This window comes from Procambarus clarkii, chromosome 35, assembly GCF_040958095.1.
Source record: "Procambarus clarkii isolate CNS0578487 chromosome 35, FALCON_Pclarkii_2.0, whole genome shotgun sequence".
Lineage (NCBI taxonomy): Eukaryota > Metazoa > Arthropoda > Malacostraca > Decapoda > Cambaridae > Procambarus > Procambarus clarkii.
In genome coordinates, this window is record NC_091184.1 from 29,441,797 (window position 1) to 29,465,807 (window position 24,011).

The 24,011-nt window shown below is 39.0% G+C and overlaps 1 protein-coding gene across 1 annotated transcript in view; it reads right to left on the reverse strand.

Annotated features, from left to right (window-relative positions):
• Window positions 1-561: 561 nt before the first annotated feature.
• Window positions 562-24,011, reverse strand: part of LOC138371419 (G patch domain-containing protein 1-like) — a 28,536-nt gene continuing 5,086 nt past the window's right edge. Inside the window, exons 7-15 of the mRNA XM_069336234.1 lie at window positions 21,936-22,070; window positions 19,103-19,233; window positions 18,773-18,875; window positions 17,310-17,514; window positions 16,287-16,404; window positions 15,937-16,006; window positions 11,270-11,442; window positions 3,313-3,493; window positions 562-2,357 (exon numbers count right to left, since the gene is read on the reverse strand). Of these exons, the coding sequence (XP_069192335.1) occupies window positions 1,422-2,357; window positions 3,313-3,493; window positions 11,270-11,442; window positions 15,937-16,006; window positions 16,287-16,404; window positions 17,310-17,514; window positions 18,773-18,875; window positions 19,103-19,233; window positions 21,936-22,070 (2,052 nt within the window). The 3' untranslated portion in view covers window positions 562-1,421. The remainder of the gene's footprint in view (window positions 2,358-3,312; window positions 3,494-11,269; window positions 11,443-15,936; window positions 16,007-16,286; window positions 16,405-17,309; window positions 17,515-18,772; window positions 18,876-19,102; window positions 19,234-21,935; window positions 22,071-24,011) is intronic.

Here is a 24,011-nt window from a genome sequence, read left to right on the forward strand (position 1 = left end):
CATCTCAGGATGTTGAGTCTGTTCACCAATGTGCCCATGAATGTGTCAATTGAATGATAACGAACAAGCTTATCAAGATCCAGTTCGCACACTCTTGACATCCTGGAACACATACTTTAGCAACTGCTTGAACAAATACTGTACAAGAAAGGCACCTTTCCTGAGCCCTAATAGTTTAATACATAAACAAGTAAATGGTGTCACCCTAGGTGACACATTTACTTTTGGTCCCCCTTTGTGTTGCGTGTGCGTGTGTAAATTTTTTCAGGGGAAGAAATGAGGAAAAAGTCCTGGTCGACCTAGACCTTAAACATGACATGTACTGTAGATAAAAATATATTGTTGAATTCTACAGAACTAGATACCTGTACTTCACAGAAATGAAGTGGTGTCTTTTTTTTTTTATTACAGTAGCGAAACAAAGCAAACTACAATGAAACTGATTATCTGGATCAGTTGGTACCTCTGAATATCTGTATAACTGAAAATCTGGACAATTGAGTGCCTGTAATTATCAAAAAGAGGGCACCACGCTGGGGAGACTATGAATAAAAGATCACGAGACAATTTTTTTTATTTAGGTATTTTAACATAAACATGTGTTAAAAATACATATAATGAGGTTTTAATAAAAAAATCCCTTGTGTATAAGTAGAAAACAAATTACAGTAAAATTGTTGCTATTTGGTATTCTAAATAAGTGTATTCTGCTGCCAAATCAGGTTGTGACATCACAGGTAATGGGGGTTAACCCCCAATTATCTTTAATGACCTCCTGTTATTGGAAGTATAGAACAAAATATTCAGAAAATGGGGATTTGGCTAATTTCATTGCTCACCGATTGCTCACAGAAGAATCCTTAAACTGTGAAGTTTTACTTTGCAGGCTTAAGAAAATTCTGTGGACATGTGAAATTGAAACCATTTGGACAATGTCTATATTATACCTCAATTTAAAATAAATTAAGTTTTGTATTGCATTTGACCCTTAAGAGGGTTATTCTAACATATTTACAATATATATTCCACTTATTGAAAGAGACGTTCCACATTCAAAATAGGATAAAATTTTACTATGAGAAAGAGCCTTGAACACCTAACATTATCAGAAAAAAGAGGATTTGCTTCAATTTGTAGATTCAGGTTGTTACCCCAATTACAGTACCATTGTGTTACCTACCCCTATTATGATAGTACATTGTCGCACCTGAATCATGACAATTGTGGGATACTGTTGATAGCTACCACTACATTCCCTCTTACTGTTTAAAGGATAAAGAAAGGAAATACTGGCAGGAGTTTGTTTGGTATATTATTATTACTTGGTTGTCACTGTATACCTGTGACCCTTTTCTCTTCCTTATGGACTAATCTTTCAACTGTTCCAGAGGAATAGATGATGTATAACCATAGTGCACATGTCAATCACTGTCTGACAAGTCAGAGTTACTGCTGCTTGAGCTCTTTCTACTCTGACTTTTGTGTTCTTTTTTCTTTTGTTTTTTCTCTTTATGCTTTTTATGTTTCTTGTCTTTCTTCTTTTTCTTTTCTTTTTTATATTTATGTTTGTCTTTATTTTTGTGCTTTTTGGATTTAATCTTAGATACTTTTTCAACCCATAAGGATTGCTCCTTAGGTACAGTGTCCTGTTTTCCCTGTTGCACCAGAGAAGCTGTGCTTGATGGAGATGACTTGATCATTTGAATCCTATTCTTTAGATGTACTGGAACTGGTGGACCATACTCATCCTCTGAATCTACCGAGGAATCACTATCAAATTTCTTACTTTTATTAACACTTTCTTTTACCTTATCTGTAATATTGGTTGTCTGATTTTGAATGGCAAGCGCTTCAGTGTTTCTATAACTATTAAGTTCTTCAAAATCTATATTAGCAAATATTCCTTCAGCAGGAGTTGCTTCAGTATCAGCAGATTTTTTTCTACGCTGAATAAAAACTGGTTTCGGCAAACACTCGACTTCGCCTTTGGAGCCATCCTTATTTGGTTCAAACCTGCTTATACGAACCCTCTGTCTATCAGGCCTCTTAACAGTATCTAAATCCTTACTTGTATCTTCAGCACTTTTGTTTTCCAAGGTATTTCCAATAGAAGCCATTGTTACAACACAGCTATTGCCACTGTCCATCTCTGATCCAGATGTATATTTACCCTGACTGCTCAGAGAAGTTTCTACAATTGAGGGACCAAACCTTTGGGATTGTGTATCTTTACAAGAGTCTTGTTTCATTTTAATGCTGGTAGGTTTTTCATCCTCACTATCTGAGTTTGACTCAGATCCAGAACTTTGAAAGATGGCTTTAAAAAGATCCATTGTAGGTGGCCCATCTACTGGAATCTAGAAAATGAGTAAAAATTAAATAATTTAATAAAATTTTTCTTTTCTTAAATCAGTTTCCTTATTTTTATGATTGTTTTTGTTCATGTAATTCTTCACATAGTATTAATTTTATATGTAGAAAATATTGTAGTAAAATAAGAGGTGAAGAAAGTGCAGATGTACTTACGATGTGCAAATGTGATGTGCAAATTCATGTGCTTTCAAATTGTATGAAAAGCTAAACCCCCTGTTAATATTATGAAGAAAATTATCAAGAAAAACAGGAGAAAATTTGAGAAACACTATCATTACATAAGGTGCATGTCAGTCATAGCTTATGAATATAAAAATCAATAAATGAACCATAAATTTGTCTCTGCTTGACAACTTACTTTCTTTAGAAACAGCAAGATCTTAATGCACTGATGTCCATTCTCTTTGCCCCAAGTTTTAGGGTGACTTTTCACTTCTACAGTTACTCATCTTAAGCCTTATCCCAATCATTTTTTCCCCTGAAACACTATCTGCCAATCAGTTTAAAACCAGGTCCCAAATTTCTCCTGAGTGAACAGGGAGGGACAGTTAAGAATCGATGCCCAATCATTCTTCCATGCCCGCGGATCAAACTCGAACCCGAGCATTTATCACCCGTGAGACACTGGGGGAGTTTACTGCTGCAACAGAATCCACATGGAAAGCTTCCACATGCTTTTTATTTATTAAGACTAGGTGAAGTTTGGAGACAATAGTAAAGAATAGTATACTAAAGAACACAAGAAATCAACTTATGATAGAACACTAAAATGCCATATAAGCAAACTTGCAAGCATCAGCCTACATGAAGAAAATCTCAAACTTATGAAGAGTGAGTTTGATGACCCAAACATTCTTTGAGAAGGCTGCATACAGCTACACATTTAACCAAAACTTAATAGAAGACATTCATAAATGACTAAACTATTATTAAACAAACCTTAAGCCCAAAGGTTTCCGATTTATCCAAGTCTTCATCTTCAGTAGTTTCTCTTTTTGCACTTTCTGAAGGCGAGGGTGAGACTTCCCGGTTACGAGGCTTGTCGTCTTCTGGTGCATCGAGGAAATTGAAAATTGAAAACCTTTTTCTCTGGGATTTGCTAACACCAACAACTGAAGATCTGTTAAATATGATAAAAGACATATAACAATTTATTACATATATTTTGTTTAGCTTGGCTTATTACAGAACTAGTTACTGCAAAGTAAAAATACCTAATGCTAATTTACTAACAAACATGCAAAGGATTTATATAAATTTTATTTAAAGTTATATAGCAACTAAGAAAGAATATTAAATGTAGTATTGTAATATAAATGGTGGGTAATATATGACACTTAAGACCACTTACACATGCTTATTTCAGCCGGAGTATAGCAAGCTAAAACTTCCTGCTTATTAATGTAATATCTAACATTCCATTAGAAAGGGAGAGGCAGACCATTTTTAAACACAGTTCTGTGGGTAGACATGGTTGAGTGATGATTAAGGAATAAATCTGTGTTCAGAGCTCAATATTTTTTTAAAGTGGCTCCTGTTACGTACTCCTAGCAGAATACATATATAAATTTAAAATAAATATTATTTTATTTTATCATTGCATGTATATGTACACACATTGTGTTTTTTTTTGTAAATTGTCGTATGGTGTGGCAGCGTCAGTGGACAAGAGCGCGGTTGCCTTGCACACGTCTATTACTTGATTGATTCGGGAAAGCTGGACCTGTTCAGTTTGGGAGTTCCAGATGTCACTTTTATTTAGTTAGATAAGTGTTTATTTTCCTGCAATTAAACAGGTGTCATTGTACTTATATATTTTGTAAGTAACTATTATATGTAACTTGCAGTCTTATGTGTTTTGAGAACAAGTGGTTGTTCAATTAGTTTAAAATATTAAAAAAGTCCTTAGTTTCCATCCCTCATCCTGGGATGAGGCAGACGGGAGGTGAGAATGTGGGTGGCGACAGAGCGTGAGTTCAGTAGCTTCGGGGAACCAGGAGGAGTAACATGTGGGAGATAAGTCTGTTATATTTTGTTGTGCCATAGTTACTATTATATATTACGTGCCATGACAATACTTTCATATATTCTATAAGTTAACTTTACCATCTGTGTTTTTTTATATTATACTGTTTTGAATATATCTAGTTAATATTGTGTATCTATTCTTCAGTCCTAAATGAAGATTTTAATTTTGTGCTCATTACTTATTAAGGGGTTATACTGGTGATTCGCTATTGAGAACAGCAGTTGTGTCGTATCCCTAGACGTAATTAAAGTTGGCTGCTGTAGGATCACGAGCCGTAACGTACGATAGGTAACAAAGAGTTATGGGGGCCTGTGCTGGGAAATATTGTTCCCACTTTAACTTAACTATGCTAATCTAACCTTGCCTTCCTAGGTACCAGTGTGTCAAGTGTCTGTGTGTTTCTTAAGAACTATTCCATGTGCCAAGCAAGCCTTCCTGTGTGTCAAGTAACAACGTTTCACGATTTTAAGGTAAGTCATCCTATATATTTTGTTTGTGCAGTGAGGCCAAGCGAATTTTCAGTGTGGTGACAATTTTACAGTGAAGTGTAGTGCAGTGCCATTGTTTTAATTATTTTTGTGAATCAAGTGCCAAGTGTTAGTAACGATGGAGGAGAAAGTTGCAGCGTTGGTGGCTCACCCAGACTTTGAAGGGATTCAGAACCTTAAAAAGACTGAGTTAATACAAATGGCAAATCAGTTGGATTTGACCGCCAGCAATAGAATGGTTAAAGCCCAAATATTGAAAGTCATTGTGACGCATTTTGTTGAGAATGGGGAGTTAGAGGAAGAAATTCTAGAGGAGTTAAGAGAGGAGTCGAGTGATCAGATGATGTTAAAGCGTCTTGAGTTAGAAGCGCAAATAGCCCATGCTAAGCTTGAAGCTCAAAGGGAACAGAAAATATTAGAGGCGGAAGTTCAGCAAAGGGAGCTTGAGACTAGGCGTTTAGAAATTGCGGCACAGTTGCAAATAGAAGCCACAAAGAAGCAACAATTAGAAATTCAACAACAAATGGCTGACACTAATTTCAGGCTTGAATCACAGCGTATGGCAGCTGGGCATGGAAATACTAGTAATGTTTCAACAAATAGTGATAATAATCCCATCAGGATGAATAAGTATATAGAGTTGCCCAAGTTCAATGAGGAAGATCCTGAGGTTTTCTTTGCACATTTTTATAAAATTGCCATCAGTATGAACTGGCCAAGGGATCAGTGGGTAGCCATTATGCAGTCTCAATTTAAGGGGCGTAGTCAGGAGGTTTTCACATCCCTACCTGACGCTCATAGTTTTGATTACGAATTTGTAAAGAAAAGCATCTTAAATGCTTATCAACTAAATCCAGAGGCACACAGGCAAAAGTTTAGAAATCTAAGGAGGACAAGTGATCAGACAATAGCAGATTTTACTCGTCAGAAGACGAATTTTTGCAACAGATGGTTAAAGTCACTTGCAGTCACTGATTTTGATGCTCTAAAGAATCTTCTTATAATGGAAGAAGTATTGTCATGTCTTCCAGACCAGTTGTCTACTTTTATGGCAGAACAAAAGAATGTAACAGATATTGATGAGCTGTCAAAGCTCGCGGATGAGCATGAGTTGTTGACTAAGGCCCCGTTTACGGCCACTTCACCTAAGTCTAGTCGTAGAGTAAATTATAATGCTCACCGAACTCCTTATCAGAATCCATCCAGTCCTAGTACTCCAGTTACTCCCATGAGCTCTTCTCTTACAAAACCTAACCCTGCTACTTCATTGTCAGGAATGTCAAATAATAATAAGGTTATTTCTAAACCTACAGTTGGTTCTACCAGTGTGTCCACTGTAAGGTCCTGTTCCCATTGTAAGAGAAAAGGCCATGGAATTCATTCATGTTTTATATTGCACCCTGAGTTACGACCAACTGGTCTCATTTATTGCAGAGGTGTGCAAAATAAACTTACTAATAAACATGTAACTGTAAACCCCAATTGGGTGAAACAGTATTCACCATATATGTCTTCAGGTGAAGTCTTGTGTATTAATGGAAAGTGGAAGCCAGTGGTTATTCTTCGTGATACAGGTGCTTCCCAAACCATAATTTCATCCAGTATTCTTTCTGATGTTGAAAAGAGAGAGACTGGAAAGTTTGTTGTTCTTCAGAGTGTTGCAGGATGTAAAACTGTACCTCTAATAGACATTAATTTCAGATCCACCATTACACCACGTTTATGCACTGTGGGTGTTAGTACACAGTTGCCCATCCCAGGTGTGGATGTTATATTCGGTAATGATGTGGCCATAAATCATGTTGTGGGTGAAATTGATCCCCGTTTGTATAAACAGCCAGTTGCAGACCATGTTTATTCTACCTGTGCTGAAGTTAGTTCTATGAATGAACCTGTTGTAGAAGATGGTTTTGTCCATTCTACCTGTGCTGATGTCAGTACTAATATAAATCCAGTCGTCAGTTCTGATGTTGTTACTCAAGCATTTGTTCCAGTAACCAGTACCCCTTCAGTGGAGAAGTGGGATGTGGTTCCAGATTCTTGTGTGGCCGATTTAGTTGTTGAGAGTAAGCCTGATACTATGACTCTGCTTTATTCCAATAAATTGGGAAAGGATGTCCATGTACCATTGTCTTGCCCGCTCACTACGAACGTTGTGCCAGGAGTTGAGAGAAACTTAAAAGCCACGACTCTGTATTCCAGCCAAGTGAATGGTTTAGGACAAGATGTCGGGTTGGCAGAAGTATTCCCGCTCACTCCAAGTTTAGAATCAGTTGTCGAGAGTAAGTCCGTTGTAGAGGCCCCGCCTCACCCTAGTCAAGGTGATATAATAGGGGAGGAGGTCAAACTACCTGTTACTTGCCCGCTCGCTTCAGATTCCCTTCATTTATGTGCTTTGAGTAGAACTGACCCTAAGATTTCAGAGAGAAGCAAGGAGACAGTGTACTGTAGATCCAGTTTTGGAGAGTGTGGGAAAGCAGCCAGAGGATCAGCTTCTGTTGAGTAGATGGAGACCCATTGAGCCTCCCTCTTCAGTTGTCTGTGAGGATGTGACCCAGCTTGGTAGTGATATTATTGATTGTGAGCAGACAGTACTCCAAGCAGCTCCAGAAGTCATGGGAGGAAATTTTGGTAAAATCATTAAGAGTGGTAAAGTAGCATTTGGATCTAAGTTGAGGAGTTGTGATTCTTATTCTATGTGGAGGAAGTATTTCTCATTGTGTACATTGAGTCAGAGTGTGTGTAGGATGTTGAAATCTACTTTTATTCTGCAGGAGCCATTTTCTTGTGAAGTAATGGACTGTGGGACATCTTTGTCAAGCCTTGTGGTGGAGCAGAGAGAGTTTACTCAAGTAGGTTGTGCATCCAGTTCTGAGGAAGTGGTGAGTTATGCTAGAGCAGTGTCTCTATATTCAGATCCAGTTAATTTTGATGCACGAGTGATAAAAGTGTATGTTCCACTTAAGTGTGGTGTTGACTTTCAGAGTCATATTGGAGTTGATTTTCAGAATCATATTGTGGGTGAAGGATTAAATCATACTGGGGAGCAGATGTTTGAGGCTCCAGGTGTGCAATTCAAGTTGGGGGATAAGGTTATCCTACCTAGAGTTAATCAGTGTGAAGGGTTACAGATTATCCTTGGGTGTTTCCCAGGTAATCTGCTGTTCATCTTCAAGATGTTAAGACCCTTAAACCTCTTGGTTGATTGGTTGTCATCAGACGTAAATCACTTGGGAAGTGATGGTGTGGATTGTAACGTTTTCGGCATGTTTTATTTAGTCTCTTGGAAGACTAGACGGTTGATGAATGTGTGTGTTGTGTTCAAGTTCACCATCAGAGGGTGTGAACTTGTCTTGAGAGTTATGATTGAGATATGGTGCCTAGGCATATGCCTGTTTTCTTTCACTGATCGTTATGACAGAGTTATGAGGCAATTGATTTCTGTGTTCCTTATGGATCATCTGAGTCAGTTCGATCAGGTAGTCTTTGCACTTATCTTGGGTTGTATTTCTTGGTTGGAAGGTCAAAGGTTTGCTAAGTCGGTGTCTTGTGTTTCGGAAGGTTCTATGAATGGGAAAATCTTATGCATAATTGTGAGGTTTAATGCTGATCTCTCTAATTTTAGTATCCATTGGGCGAGAGTATGTGTTCCACAGAGGATCAAGAGTGATGAAGAGCAGATGTCTGTGTCAGAGCATACCCAGGAGAAGTCCCCAATCTACTCAACATCCAGTCAGCTTCAATTAACCAGTTCAGCTCCAGAAAAAGGGAGTAATGGAAAATCGAGGCTGTCTTGGAAAAATTCACCATGTGGAAAAGGAATCACATGGAAAAATGAAACTGATCTTGGAGAAATAGTAGAAACATATGAAAAGCAAAATTGCCATAACTGTGTGAAAGCAGCTACCTTTATTGACAATTCTATTCATGCTACTAATGATACTGTTGTAGATAGGAGTGTGAAATATGATCTAAAACAAAGTGAAATAAATGAGATAGTACCTTGGAGAGATAAATTTGCATACTCCAGTGACACATATGTAGAACATAGTCATAAGACTGAAATTTCTGAGTTTCCTGTAAGACTATATTTGGAGTGTTTTCATTTTTGTCCAGAAATGTGTTCTAAGTACTTTTACATGTTTGGTGTAATCAATACCATAAATCTCAAGTGTCATACATTTTACTTTGAAAAAATGCCATTGATCTTCAATCTATTGCATTTTTTTTCTTGGAGGTGGAAGTGTTACGTACTCCGTACTCCTACGTGTTATATATACGTATATAAATTTAAAATAAATATTATTTTATTTTATCATTGCATGTATATGTACACACATTGTGTTTTTTTTTGTAAATTGTCGTATGGTGTGGCAGCGTCAGTGGACAAGAGCGCGGTTGCCTTTGCACACGTCTATTACTTGATTGATTCGGGAAAGCTGGACCTGTTCAGTTTGGGAGTTCCAGATGTCACTTTTATTTAGTTAGATAAGTGTTTATTTTCCTGCAATTAAACAGGTGTCATTGTACTTATATATTTTGTAAGTAACTATTATATGTAACTTGCAGTCTTATGTGTTTTGAGAACAAGTGGTTGTTCAATTAGTTTAAAATATTAAAAAAGTCCTTAGTTTCCATCCCTCATCCTGGGATGAGGCAGACGGGAGGTGAGAATGTGGGTGGCGACAGAGCGTGAGTTCAGTAGCTTCGGGGAACCAGGAGGAGTAACATGTGGGAGATAAGTCTGTTATATTTTGTTGTGCCATAGTTACTATTATATATTACGTGCCATGACAATACTTTCATATATTCTATAAGTTAACTTTACCATCTGTGTTTTTTTATATTATACTGTTTTGAATATATCTAGTTAATATTGTGTATCTATTCTTCAGTCCTAAATGAAGATTTTAATTTTGTGCTCATTACTTATTAAGGGGTTATACTGGTGATTCGCTATTGAGAACAGCAGTTGTGTCGTATCCCTAGACGTAATTAAAGTTGGCTGCTGTAGGATCACGAGCCGTAACGTACGATAGGTAACAAAGAGCAGCTCCTTCCTACCTCTACTACTACAGTGCAACCATGATTTGGCAAAACTTGATTCAGTGAATCTTCAGTTGCAACACACACTTTCCAGGATGGATTTACTCACTTGCTTTGCTAAACAAGTGTTTGGCAAATTAGGTGATGTGCAGCTTTGCCTAGCATGCAGGGGGTCCAATTTCATAGCCCTGTTGATGGGAAAGTTGATGGGCCTAGTTCATTTCCACCGGTTAGTTCCTGAGAAATACTAGCAATGAGGGTAAAATTTCATTATAGTTAGAATCTCTTGGTAGTTGGCCATCATATGATCAGATGAAATTAGAATTTTGCTCAGTGAAAATACCACATAGAACATGGGAAAGCTTATGGTATAAAATGGTAACTCCTAATATAGCTCTAATCCCATTTTAATGATTTTTGTAGATGAACGTAACACAAGAATTCAAGAGGTGGAGCCTTAAGAAAGGCACTGAGCATATTTATAACCAAATTCTGCTTCATTTCATTTCAAATTGGTGCAGGTGATGGCCCTGCCACCTTTGAAAATGATATTTTGAGGCTGAAGCATGGGAAATGAGGCTGGATGTGGTGAAATCTCTTTACAGACAGGTTTTCCTGGTAGTTATCCATGATATGATAGGTTTAAATTACAATTTCACTTAGTGACATTAACCTCGGGAAATATTAGAGTATGAATGGTAACACTCTTAATACGCCTTAATTGACATTTTCAGAAATGCTTCCTAAAGGCAACACAAGTTGCAATAGATAACCAGATAGACAAAAACAGGATTAGTTCAATATAGTTTGGCAAATCAAGGTTGCACTGTATCTGCAAATCATTCTACCACTGTTTTAGTATTTTCCCACAGACTGAACCATTCTTTCCATCAGCTATTGTTACATATGTTGATTTACAATCTGTTCTTCCTATCACTTTCCTTAAGGCACACAACAATAAACATGATTTGAGCTTGTGAAAAGTTCATTTTTGAGCAAGTTATTCAACCACTCCCCAAGGTATAGTGAGAGCAAGCTATTCAACCACTCCCCAAGGTATTGTGAGAGTAAGTTATTCAACCACTCCCCAAGGTATTGTGAGAGTAAGTTATTCAACCACTCCCCAAGGTATTGTGATACACTGCACACACCTAAGGATGATGACTAGTCAGGTACCAAGATACGTCAACATTGATGCCACAGGGATTATGTCTTTACAGGACCATTTTAATGTTCTTGAAGCTATAGGAAAAACTATTCTTCCAGCAAGATACCTGTAAGCCATTTAAAAATAGATTGAGGTGTTAATGATAACAAGAAAGTTACAACTTACTCTGGGTATGGGTTAGGAACATTAAATCTTCTACACAGAAGACGATCAGGATGCCAGTCCATCACTGTCTGAGTCAGCTTGCCAAACATGTTCATCTTGGCAGCTTTAACCCTTTCATCAGCAATATTATGACCCAAAGCATCAACATCTGCATCATTAGTAGCTGGATCAATCTGAAGTACAGAAGTAAAGTAAATGTTATTCAGGAAAGTGCATACATAGTTGATTTACAAACATAATGTTGGATTTATAGATAGAGCTAGTACATACAATACCTAAAGCCACTAGTACGCATAGCATTTCAGGCAAGAATTAAATCCAATTTGGTTATTGGACATCATAACGTTATTTCTTAAATGCTGCATCATTTAAAGAATGTACAGTACTTCTCTATTAGAGGCTATCCCTAAAGGAATTCTGTACCTCTTAAAGAATAATGTACTGTACTATCCATTGTATTGGTTCCAAGGGGTTGTCATAGCCAGGGGGTGGTAATGGGGGACGAGCTCCCATGACCTATAAAATGCTCCTATACGGCATGCGTCTCAAATAGCCTCTGACAACCAAGTCCAACTCCTGGCCTGCACGGGTGGCTTAGTCTAAGTCCGGCGGAACTGCTTTTACCGACAGGAGAAGGGGCGAGGGCGTGCCTCTGGCGCCTTAAAACCAGCTGCTCCGGGTAGATGGGACTCGATAGCCTGGGAAGGCAGCCCATCTAGGGGGAAGGAAAACCCTGATTTTAAACCTCCGCTGCCTTGCGGCCATACCCTTGTTTTTGGGAAGGCTTCAGGAGTCAACCTCGAGGAAAAATCCGGAGTTGGAGCCCCTAAGGCAGTTCGTTGTTGACGTCGACCTCGTTCTGGCAGCTCCTGCGACGTTGCTGGAACCATGCGTATTGGCATTTGCCTCTCTATTGGATAATTTCAGCAACGTGGAGAGGGGGGACCTGCTGCATGGGTAACAGCTTCTCCTCCATATCTACCTACCCAGGCTTTGCGCCCTGGAGAGGACACTCCAGCTTCGCCTCACAGCGTCGAACCAACACGGGAAGCGACAGTCTACCGGTTTTAAGTCTTCTGCTCGATTGGCGAAGAGTGTGACGCCAGGGGTTGCTTCCGACGGTGGGAGGGGTCATCGTGCCCCACTGGGCAGCTACCGCCCGCCTCAAGCTGGGCAAACCCCAGCCAATAAGGTGTTGCCTCGCCACGGTCCGTTAACCTCACTGGGTGCGTGGGGTTTAGAGTGAAAACTGACAAGCGGCCCGACAACTTTGCACCAAGCAATACCAAACCAAAGAAGAAAATATCAACTGCCCTAAAGCTAGGCACATGGAACGTCAGGACACTGACACCAGGTTTCTCTGACGACCTGCAAGAAATCAATGACGCCCGAAAAACAGCAATCATCGATAGGGAGCTGAGCAAGCTGCAGATGGATATTGTTGCTCTCCAAGAGACCAGGCTCCCAGGATCAGGATCTGTGAGAGAGAGGACCTTCTCTTTCTTCTGGCAAGGAAAACCTCCAGATGAGACCAGAGAACATGGTGTGGGATTTGCCGTCAGGAATGCACTGCTGGGACACATTATGCCACCGATGGGGGAAACCGAACGAATTCTGTCTCTGCAACTGTACTCCCAAACAGGACCAGTCAATGTAATTAGTGCATATGCACCAACCCTGACTTCTCCAGCAGAGGCAAAGGAAAAATTCTACGATGACCTCAACAGAGTCATAGCGAGAATCCCTGTAAAGGAGCCACTGTTCATCCTCGGCGACTTCAACGCCAGAGTGGGTGCCGAGCACAACATTTGGCCCACTTGCCTGGGTCAATTCGGCATAGGAAGGATGAATGAGAACGGGCAACGTCTGCTAGAACTCTGCTGCCTTCATGGTCTTTGTGTCACCAACACGTTCTTCGGCACAAAGCCTCAACACCGAGTATCTTGGAGACACCCCAGATCCAAGCACTGGCACCAGCTTGACCTGATTCTTACCAGGCGTGCAAGTCTACCCAGCGTCAAGATTACGCGTAGCTACCAGAGTGCTGTCTGTGACACCGACCACTCCCTGGTATGTAGCAGGGTCAAGATGCAACCAAAGAAGATTCATCACTCGAAAAAGGCGGGCAGACCTCGCATCGACACCACCAAGACCCGCAACCAGGACAAGGTGGAAGATTTTGCACACGTGCTCGAGGAAGCTCTTCCTGGTCCAGCTGGGGTCACTGCCTGTAAAAGATGGGAGCACTTCAGAGACGCTGTGTTCAACGCTGCCATTTCCACCTTTGGCAAGAAGACCAGCAGGTCGGCAGACTGGTTCGAGGCTCACTCGGAAGAGATGACACCTGTAATCGAAGAGAAGAGAAACGCCTTGGCAGCCTACAAAGCCTGCCCAAGTCGGCGCAACTTACAGATCCTTCGGGCCGTCCGCTGCAAAGTGCAGCAGAGCGCCAGGCGATGTGCCAACAACTATTGGCTCCAGCTCTGCTCCCAGATACAGACTGCAGCGGATACAGGCAATGTAAGGGGAATGTATGACGGCATCAAGCAGGCCCTTGGCCCAATCCAGAGGAAGACCGCTCCTCTGAAATCTGCCACTGGCGAGGTGATTCAGGACCAGACACTGCAGCTGAAGCGCTGGGTCGAGCACTACTCTGAGCTATACGCCAGGGACAATGTGGTCACCGAAGATGCCCTGAGCGCCATTGAGTGTCTGCCTGTGTTAATGGAGCTCGACAGTGAACCGACCCTGGAAGAACTCAGCGATGCCCTAGACTCCCTTGCTTCTGGTAAAGCTCCTGGCAAAGATGGCATTCCTGCTGAGACCTTGAAGTGTTGCAGAGGTAGCCTGCTCATGGAGCTGCACGAAATTCTCTGCCTCTGCTGGGAAGAAGGAGAGGTGCCACAGGACATGAGGGATGCCAACATCGTCACACTGTATAAGAATAAAGGTGACAGGGGCGACTGCAACAACTACCGTGGAATCTCCCTCCTCAGTATTGTCGGAAAGCTGTTTGCTCGAGTCGCATTGAAGAGGCTCCAAGTACTTGCAGAGAGAGTTTATCCAGAATCACAATGTGGATTCAGAGCTGGCAGGTCCACCATCGACATGGTCTTTTCCCTCAGACAACTGCAGGAGAAATGCAGGGAACAGAAGCAGCCACTCTTTGTAGCCTTCATAGACCTGACGAAGGCCTTCGACCTCGTCAGCAGGGATGGCCTGTTCAAGATCCTCCCCAAGATCGGATGCCCACCCAGGCTCCTCAGCATCATCAGATCTTTCCATGAGAACATGAGGGGCACCGTGGTCTTTGATGGCCTAACATCAGGCGCCTTTGACATCCGAAGTGGAGTAAAGCAGGGCTGCGTACTGGCTCCAACCCTATTCGGGATTTTCTTCGCAGTTATGCTGCGGCACGCCTTCGGATCTGTCACGGAAGGCATTTACCTCCGGACCAGGTCGGATGGGAAGCTCTTTAACCTCGCCAGGCTGAGAGCCAAGACAAAGGTTCGGCTGAGGTGTCTGCGCGACTTCCTCTTTGCCGACGACGCAGCCGTCACTGCCCACTCAGCTGAAGACCTCCAACGGCTCATAACCCGCTTCAGCGAGGCCTCTCAGGCTTTCGGACTCACCATCAGTCTGAAGAAAACACAAGTCATGGGACAAGGAGTGGACTCCCCACCTGACAGCGGCATCTCTGATTCCAAACTGGAAGTTGTTCACGACTTCGTGTACCTGGGCTCCACAATCTCTGACTCCCTCTCTCTTGATACGGAGCTAAACAAACGCATCGGTAAGGCATCTACTACCATGTCCAAACTGACAAAGAGTGTGGGCCAACAATAGGCTGACTGAGTATACTAAGATTCAGGTTTACAGATCCTGTGTCCTGAGCACTCTCCTTTATGGCAGTGAGTCTTGGACACTCCGCGCCCGTCAGGAAAGACGGCTGAATGCCTACCACATGCGCTGCCTTAGACACATCTTGGACATCACCTGGCAGGACAAGGTGACAAACAACAACGTCTTGGGGAGAGCAAGGATCACCAGCATGTACACAATGCTGAAACAGAGACGAATGCGCTGGCTCGGGCACGTTGTGCGAATGGGCGACGGCAGGATCCCCAAGGATCTCCTGTATGGAGAGCTGAGGCAGGGAAAGCGTCCAGTAGGCAAGCCCCAGCTACGGTACAAAGACGTATGCAAAAGGGACCTGAAAGCCATGGACGTCGATCTTGCTATATGGGAGACACTGGCTGCAGACCGTTCAGCCTGGAGGCAGTCTGTTCAACGAGGTCTCTCAAAGTTCGAGGAGTCACTTGCCAAGGAATCGGAGGCAAAGAGACAGAGAAGGAAAGCCGGTAACCAGGAAGACAGACCAGAATCGGACTTCGTTTGTGCTCGGTGTGGGATGGACTGCCACTCTCAGATTGGCCTCATCAGTCACACCAGACGCTGCACCAGGATTGACAACTAGGGCGCAACTCCATAGTCTCCCGAGACTGAAGGATGCCTACTACTATACTGTACTATCTTTCCTAAGCATTTATCCACTGACCATACAGCTCCGAAAAACCTCCCATAACAACAAAAAATGTATCATGTGCATATAAGAACGTTACCATTTAGAAATCATTTTCATTCACAGGAGAGAAATATTCATATACCTTTGGGATGTTTACATTAAGTCCATCCTTTAGCATTGGCCCTGAGTCTGGTGTTGCTGCAGACACAAATCTGAAATTTAAGTCATGTTCAGTAGTAAACAATTTACTATGATCAAGAATGCAAATTACATATACAAACTAAAACAACTAATGCAAAAATAATTGTTTAAATGGTATTGCCAAATTGTTCAAATATATAGTATACTGAATGTATATTTTGAGAGATTCCCTTGGGCTCCCTTGCTCCAATCCCTTGGGATCCAAGGCTCCCTTGGATTATTCCTGAGCCGGAGCCTTTTGTTTTTTAACTTGAAACACTCAACAATCATGATATAAATGGTTCTAGGTACCTGTTAGCCATGGTAGAAGTAAGAGGCTGAAAGAGATGAGCTGCTCTACTAAACTCATGCACTTCACGTTCTTTCTGCCACTCAGTCATACTCTTGGGCTGCACCAAGCGGAATCGATCTGAATACAGGGTACATTGACTTTTATTAATATGAGAGTGATGCTGGAATCAATGAAATTCATTTAGTCTTAATACATGCTGGAATAAATATATGAATCTTTAAGTACTGCAATGCACATATGCAATATGAATTACACAGAAGGTTTAAGTAAATGCATATGCTGTACCTCTGCCATCTACTTTTCCAAGATATAAACAAAGAATTTTATTTATAACTCACTCTCTTGTCTAATGCTGAAATTATCTTGATAAACTAACCTTTTCACATTATTATTCATCTTCTCTTTCTGGGCTGATGCATTCTCACATTATGTCAGTGGTAACAGATATTGACAATGAATGACTGGCTTTTTAAGCTCACTGAGGCAATCCTAAACTTATTTATATTTATTGTTTATCAAGGAAGGTGACTGCTTTATTATATGAAAACAAAACCAACACTCTTCAACATATATCTTTTCAAAGTGTTTAGATCTTGAAAGAGGTTTGAAAAACACTAGAATAAAAGGTTTGTGTGAGCATGACCAACTCACACACTCATAATACTTTCAAATGACTTGAGAGTGTGTAGGTAGCTAATTGCATATCCTCATAGAATTCTTTCACATTTTGATTTGATCACAAGCAATCCTACATGAAACTCTCTGGATCCCTTAAAAATTAGGGTCACTTCACTTGTCAAGTCAAACATCATTTTGAGATATTGCACATTTCTCAGGTGAGGCAGGCAGTCTTCACAATGTACTGTAAAAAAAAAATCAATAGGGAAGATTCTCCACAACATTATTACTTTGAGTGATCAATACCAGCCAATCTATTACCTATAAGACATCCTTTCATTGATTATCTACTTAGCTCTAGATAATTATGCAATATTCCTCATGTAAACATAATAGAAACTAACCTTTTTGGCCCCTTTCTTTCATTCGCAAAAAGAGGTCATATCGTCGTTGCTTATCTGGATCCTTTGAAAACGGTTTGAAATCAGAACTGAATTTCGATCCTGAATTTTTAAATTCATCATAAATCTTTTCAACTTCTAATGTGTCAATGGATTCTGGCTGATCTTTTGGAGGAAGCAGAGTTTTCCCTTTGACTCCTGATCTGACCTGGTAAAATGTCTTAATATCACACACACATCATTACATAATACACAAAATCACAATTGTTATATGCCATATATACCTATATAGTATATAACAAATTCACTCAAAGAAGAATAATCAATCTTCTCAAATATGAATTACAAATAATTTTGTATATTTCAATTTGTAAATGGTCCCTGAATATTTATTGAAAAAATATTGATAATATACTACTTTCATTAAACAATTTCCTTGAATTACAATGTATTTGCACTCTCACAAATCTTACAATTCATCCAATGACTGGCAGTAATGATTATGACCATTAATTTAGACATCTGGAATGGAACAATTAAATAAAAATTTCTGCACAAAGATAATTCCTACAGTTAACTGAATGAAGAACTTAAAATAATGTTATGGTACATACACACACGAGGAGGAACGTGGCATAATATATGGTATTTGGGATGATACTGAGATTAGGTACATGAAATGTACAACACTCGAATAAAATAAACATTTTAAGGAGGAAATAAACAAGGGAATGCTGCAGAAGGAAGAGAATAAAGATTAGCATCATTCTTCATCCTAAAATGTACTGCATGACATCTGGCACTATGAGGTATGAATGTTTAAGAAATTTAGGACCCTTATCACAGTACAAATTTAGTGTTTAAATGATATGAAAATGAATGTGTTGGCAGTGTAAGACGCAAGATCAACAATGGCAGCAATGGCAATAGTTCCCAACTTAAAGAGGCCTGAAAATGTTGGAAGGTCTATATGGAGATTGTGCTCAATGGTTGTGAATGAAAACACTTTCAGCCTGTGTACCAGTGTAAAAGTAGTTAAGTATATTTTGATATACAGTATGTGAGTGAGATCTGAACATTATGTAATGGCTTTATTTAAGGCTTTAAGGGTAGAATAATAAAATTACAAACAAAAATTTGAATAAAAGTGATCTGCAATACAAGACCGTGTGATTAATGAAAGTCAATTTGAGTTTTGAGATGATACTGTACACACATGCAAATAACTGTAGACTGCTGAAACCAGTATTATCCACTAAACTTATCTACATGAGAGTACTTAAGGCAAATAGTGAACAGAAAAAGGAAGAACCTCCATCTAAAAATAGAGCATTTGATGTCTTTGATCTTTCCCTGCTTTAGATTTGATAATGAGTTATCTTCTAAGCAGATATAATAGATGTAGAGGTATAACTGTTGATGTGTCAACAAAATAATTATGCCACACTGGAAGAGAAGTACTGTACCTCCACCGTAGTTTTGGGTAGCTCTGCAATACTCAGAGACCGTTGCTCAGCTGTCATCTCGTGTCTTCCCAATCCACGTATTTCACTTTCCTTGCGTTCAAACCTGAAGTTCAAAATTATACTAAATACAATTATAACTTTATACAAAACATAAAATTAATAATACTAGCCAAGGGACCATGCACACAAATATAACAATAAATTATCATACTGTAAAACTAATTAATATACAGTATAATTAAAGTTCTAGAAATCAAAGTACAGTACCTTACAAAATTTAACATACTGTACTTGTATCTCCATTATAAAATTTCAATTAAATTTTTGTACCTTCGTCTACGTGGTTGGTGCAGTGGTAAATAATCTCGGGGTAATATAGGCCTTGGGTAGACCTTATGCTGCTGTTGTGGTTTGCTGCTCAGTGTAAACCCTTCAATTATCTCGATTAAACCATGCACAGTCTGAGAACAAAAATGGCAAGGTCTATATTATTAAATATATAACAACAAAAACTATAATTCTTGCACTATCTCATTTGGCTTCTCCCTAAGTAAAGATCGCTACAGCTGTAAGACAAGTTTGTGAACAGACAGGACTAAATAGTGACACTGGTGCCAGAGGAAACTTTCCAAGTGCTTTTTTTTAAAGGTGCTAGGGAGTCAATGACGACCATTCCCTCAAGCCTAGAATGACTTGACAATGGTCCATTTGTAAAAAAATTAAGGACCTTTTGAATCCTTCATTGACATCACAGGTAACTGCAAGTGAGGGGGTTCTTGCTAACTAATAGTAGCATGCGTGGCCATTGATACCAACCATCAACAGGTGGTAGTACCACACGTCAAGTTTCCTTGACCTGACCCACCTCGCACATTACCTGACTGTATCTTACGTCAGTCGGAAAGTATGGACTATATTTCTTGTTAAGTTTGACCTGATTTCACTGTTTTGGATGTTTGGTTCCTATGCTCAAGACTCAGTTTGGTAGCAGTGCCTTGAAAAAGTGTGTTAACAGGTCTTTTGCAGACTATTTAATGCAGAGGTACAGTAAAGGTGGTGGTATTTAGATATGACTTGGATCTGGAACTCCTCCCATTTCAGTCACAGCTGTGTACTGGTTAGAATATCTACAAAGAAATTAGGTGTTTGGCAGCTATATACTGTACATGTTCAATCTTCATGTCACCTTGGATGTGGATGTAGACAATTCACTTGACAAATCATGCTTTGACAGAGATGAGTGACCTTTAATTTTTGTCTAACAGACATTTCTTTTACTTAAGTTGGGTGGCATGGAAAAGAGAAGACTTGACTGCTTGTCTTTGGTCTTTTGATATTAGTTGGCACCCCTGGTGTTTAGCATTATGAAACAATACTATGAAGTTTGGTAACACATTGCATAGTGCCTTATGGAGCATTCTAACCTTGGCACCCATCTGTCGCTGCCACAAATATCTTGCCAAAGGTGGTGTGTGCACGTGCATGCAGAAACACACACATTTTATCACATGGACATCACAACATTTCAGAAATATAATTCAGTATATTGGAGACAGAAATGTAAGCACAAATGCAAATTTGTGTTGCTTCTAATTACTGTTCTTATTATTTTAACCAGTGTAGCCATTGACAACTTAGAATCCAAACAGGTTAGCAGTCCTATCCATTGCTATCTGTGATTGATAATCAATGTACATAGCTATTAATTACCAGTATTTGAAATACAGTATGTGGTGTTCCTAGTGCTTGATAGATGATTTTGTCAGACCATGAATAAGGTAGTTACTGACTTTTTATAATACAATACATGGTGCTACTGATCTGTAAAGGGAACACAGTACTGTACTGTAAATTGTCAACGTCTAGAAATTAATGAATTAAATAAAATAAAATAATTGGTATTTTTTACTTGAAAATTTTTTGACCTTAATCAGGTACAGTGGAACTGCGATTCAACAAACCTCAATTTGACAAATCTCCGGTTCCAACACACACTCTCTGTGCCAGATTTACTCACCTGATTCAACAAATAAGAGTTTGCTGAAGCAGGGAATGTATCGATTTGCGTAGGATGTTGGGTCCGAGTTCACAGATGGAAGCAACAATACAAGAAATAGTTGGGGCCTTTGGAAAGCCACTGAACATATTTAAAACCAAAGTCTATGATTATTTTTTATTTCCAGTTGCAGAGGTTCATGTTCAGTAAAGTATGGGCCCTTTTCTCTTTGCAAATGAGATTTCAAGACTGGGCATAGAAAATATGCTAGATGTGATTAAATCTTTTTACAGAGAGGTTCTCTTGGCCCTTCATATGAGATTGAAATTATAATTTTGCTCAGTAAAATCAGACCACAGAGCACATTAAATATTGGGGGGTATGAACAGTAACACTCTTAATATGGCTCCAATCACTTTTTAGATGATTTTTGTAGATGAACTCAACATTACAAGAAACAGTTGGAGCCTTGGGAAAACTACTGAGGATATTTAAAACCAAATTCTATGGATTGTTTTTAATTTTGAGTTGGCTAGGTATTCCTTCACTCAGATATATATGGCCTTGCTACCTTATGAAAATGAGTTTTGAGGCTGAAGACATGAGAAATTTGCTAGATGTGGTTAAATGTTTTTTGCAGACATGTTTATTTGGTAGTTGTCTATTATATTATAGGTTTAAATTAAAATTTCACTGAGTGAAAATAGCCCATAGGGCATTGGAAATGCATCCTGGAGGCATCTCTTGTTGCAACAAATCCCTCACTGCAACGAATTGAGCTTGGTCCCATATAGTTTGTTGAATCGAAGCTGTACTGTACAAGCTATATTTGTCCCCCTCACTATGTAACTATTGCATTGCCTTTACTCCAGTGATAGATATATTAAATAATTGTGTATGTGGTGGACGATAGATTCTGCTTAAAAAAATATACAGTACATGCAAGCAATGATATATCAATTATTCTGTGCTTTTCATTACTTCATCAATAATATAATTTACACAGAATCTTGCCCTGCACATGAGTAATCCAAAATTTTGAACTAAAGAAAATGAGCATGTTGGCTACTATGATAATATATCAATTGACATTAGTTTTATCATAGATGAATTTAAAAAGTAAAATTTTTCCTTTTTCCTTTCAAAAGAATTCAGATAAATCCTCACCATTGGTGTTTGATTCTTGTTAACCCCGCTTCTCCTACCTGACTCCTTCTTCTCCTCACCAAAGTCATAGTTGCTCATATCTTCGGTGGCATAAATATCCTCATCCTCCTCCTCAAAAGCACCAACACCAAAGGCCTGAAAATAAACTTGTGTGAAATATTATTTGTGGACACCCAAGTCTCAATTTTGTATTAATGAGCTTTCAGATATTACCAATTTTCATAACATAACAGATAGACAAGACTAAATTGCCTTGACAACTAAAGTTGCAGGTTTTTAAATAAAATAATGTAATAACACATAAGAAAGTGTCAGAGTAAGAAAAGGAGCAGGGAAGGTTATCCTCAAGGAACTGTGCTGTGTTATTTATTGCAAGTATTATTTGAAACACAAATATCCTTAAAACGATACTGTATACAACATTCATAAAACAATCCAAATACTCAATTTTCTAAGAAGACCTATCAGGTAATTGGCTAACCTAATTTACTTATATTCATAGTTATGGACTTTAGTTGACAAAGAAAGCAGTTATTTACATCTATATATGTAAGGAAGGTAGAGCAAAATAAACACAGCTGTTTCACAAAAATGAGAAGGTTTCAACATTAACCACTTCCATAGCAATAGAAATATTTACTATATTTTGTGTGTTCTCCTACGGTTTATTTCTGGTCTCCTTCCTACTAGTGACTATTAATGAATATTTGCTGAAATAGTCTTTATCCAATACCTTCTTACTGATGTAGTCTTTATCCGGTGTGCACATTTTACTGATGTAGCATTTATCCTATCTGTACATTCTTACTGATGTAGCATTTACCCTATCTTCACGTAATTACTGAAATAACCTTAATCCTATCTGTACTCAATTACTGCATTAACCTTTATCCTGTCTGTATTTTTTCCATTAAAGTGACCTTAATCCTATCTATAAATTATTACCGAGGTAAACTTAATCATATCGCTACATTCTGGCTGAAAGAGCCTTCATCGTTCAAAACATTCTTGCAATATACAATACTGTATAATGAAAATTATTTTTGTGAGGTCTGCCACCACAAAATATTGTAATACGGTAGCAAAAACATGCAGGTATGTTTTGGTCTTCTCAATATGACCTGATCCTTCCTGTTAGTGCAGGCACTGTTTTTGGCATATATTAGGTATATCTTTACTATCAAAGAACGATTTTGAATGTGAATATAATATGATGCAAGATTTTAAAAAGTGATAGGTCTCAGAATTGAGACTAAAGCTATTTTGCATGATATACAGTACTGTATGTCCAAAGCTTTGCCTGCAATTTAGAATTGGGACAATTTATAATCATGAAATTGTGTTATGTAAATAGGAGAATAAAATCTGATTGCACAAAAATCATACACCCGACCAGATGTCAAATGATGCAACTTCATGTCCTGGTCAAGTTCACTTTGAAACTTCTCAAAATTCTGGCTAAATCTTTTGCTTTAACATGTTTTAAAAGATCTAATTAAATGTAATATGTAAACAATGAAATCATATGTTTTTTATTATCTTCCTTACAGTAAAATTTATGAGACCATGATCACTCAAGCAACCATTAACAAGAATAAAGAACTGTAAGTCTGCCTCATAAAAAGACATAGCTTTTCAAAAATTCTTTTGTCTTGAGATATTTGAATTTGGGGAGACTTTTTCTTTCTTTAAACAAGATATTTATAGTGACTGGAAATTTAACACTAATTTTCAAGACACTTTTCACTAAGTCAAGATATTGACTTAGCCAAGAAGAACAGCCAAGATATTGCTGACATTTAACAAGTGTGCAGTGGTATTAACACGAAAGGTATTATTAAAGTAAGATCCAGGTGCTATTGCATATCCTGATCTTGCCTTCCCTACACTACTCTTCCATGTTATCTGGCACAGTGCCTTCCAAAACTTGACAGCGGGAAATGAGGAGGGCACGATGATTTCAATAGACTTCATTTGAGGTTAGAAAGTTATTAGCATAAGCACACAGATACTTATTAATATCATGTATGAATCAAACTCCCCAGGCAAAAACTTATTTTGTATTGTATAACAAAA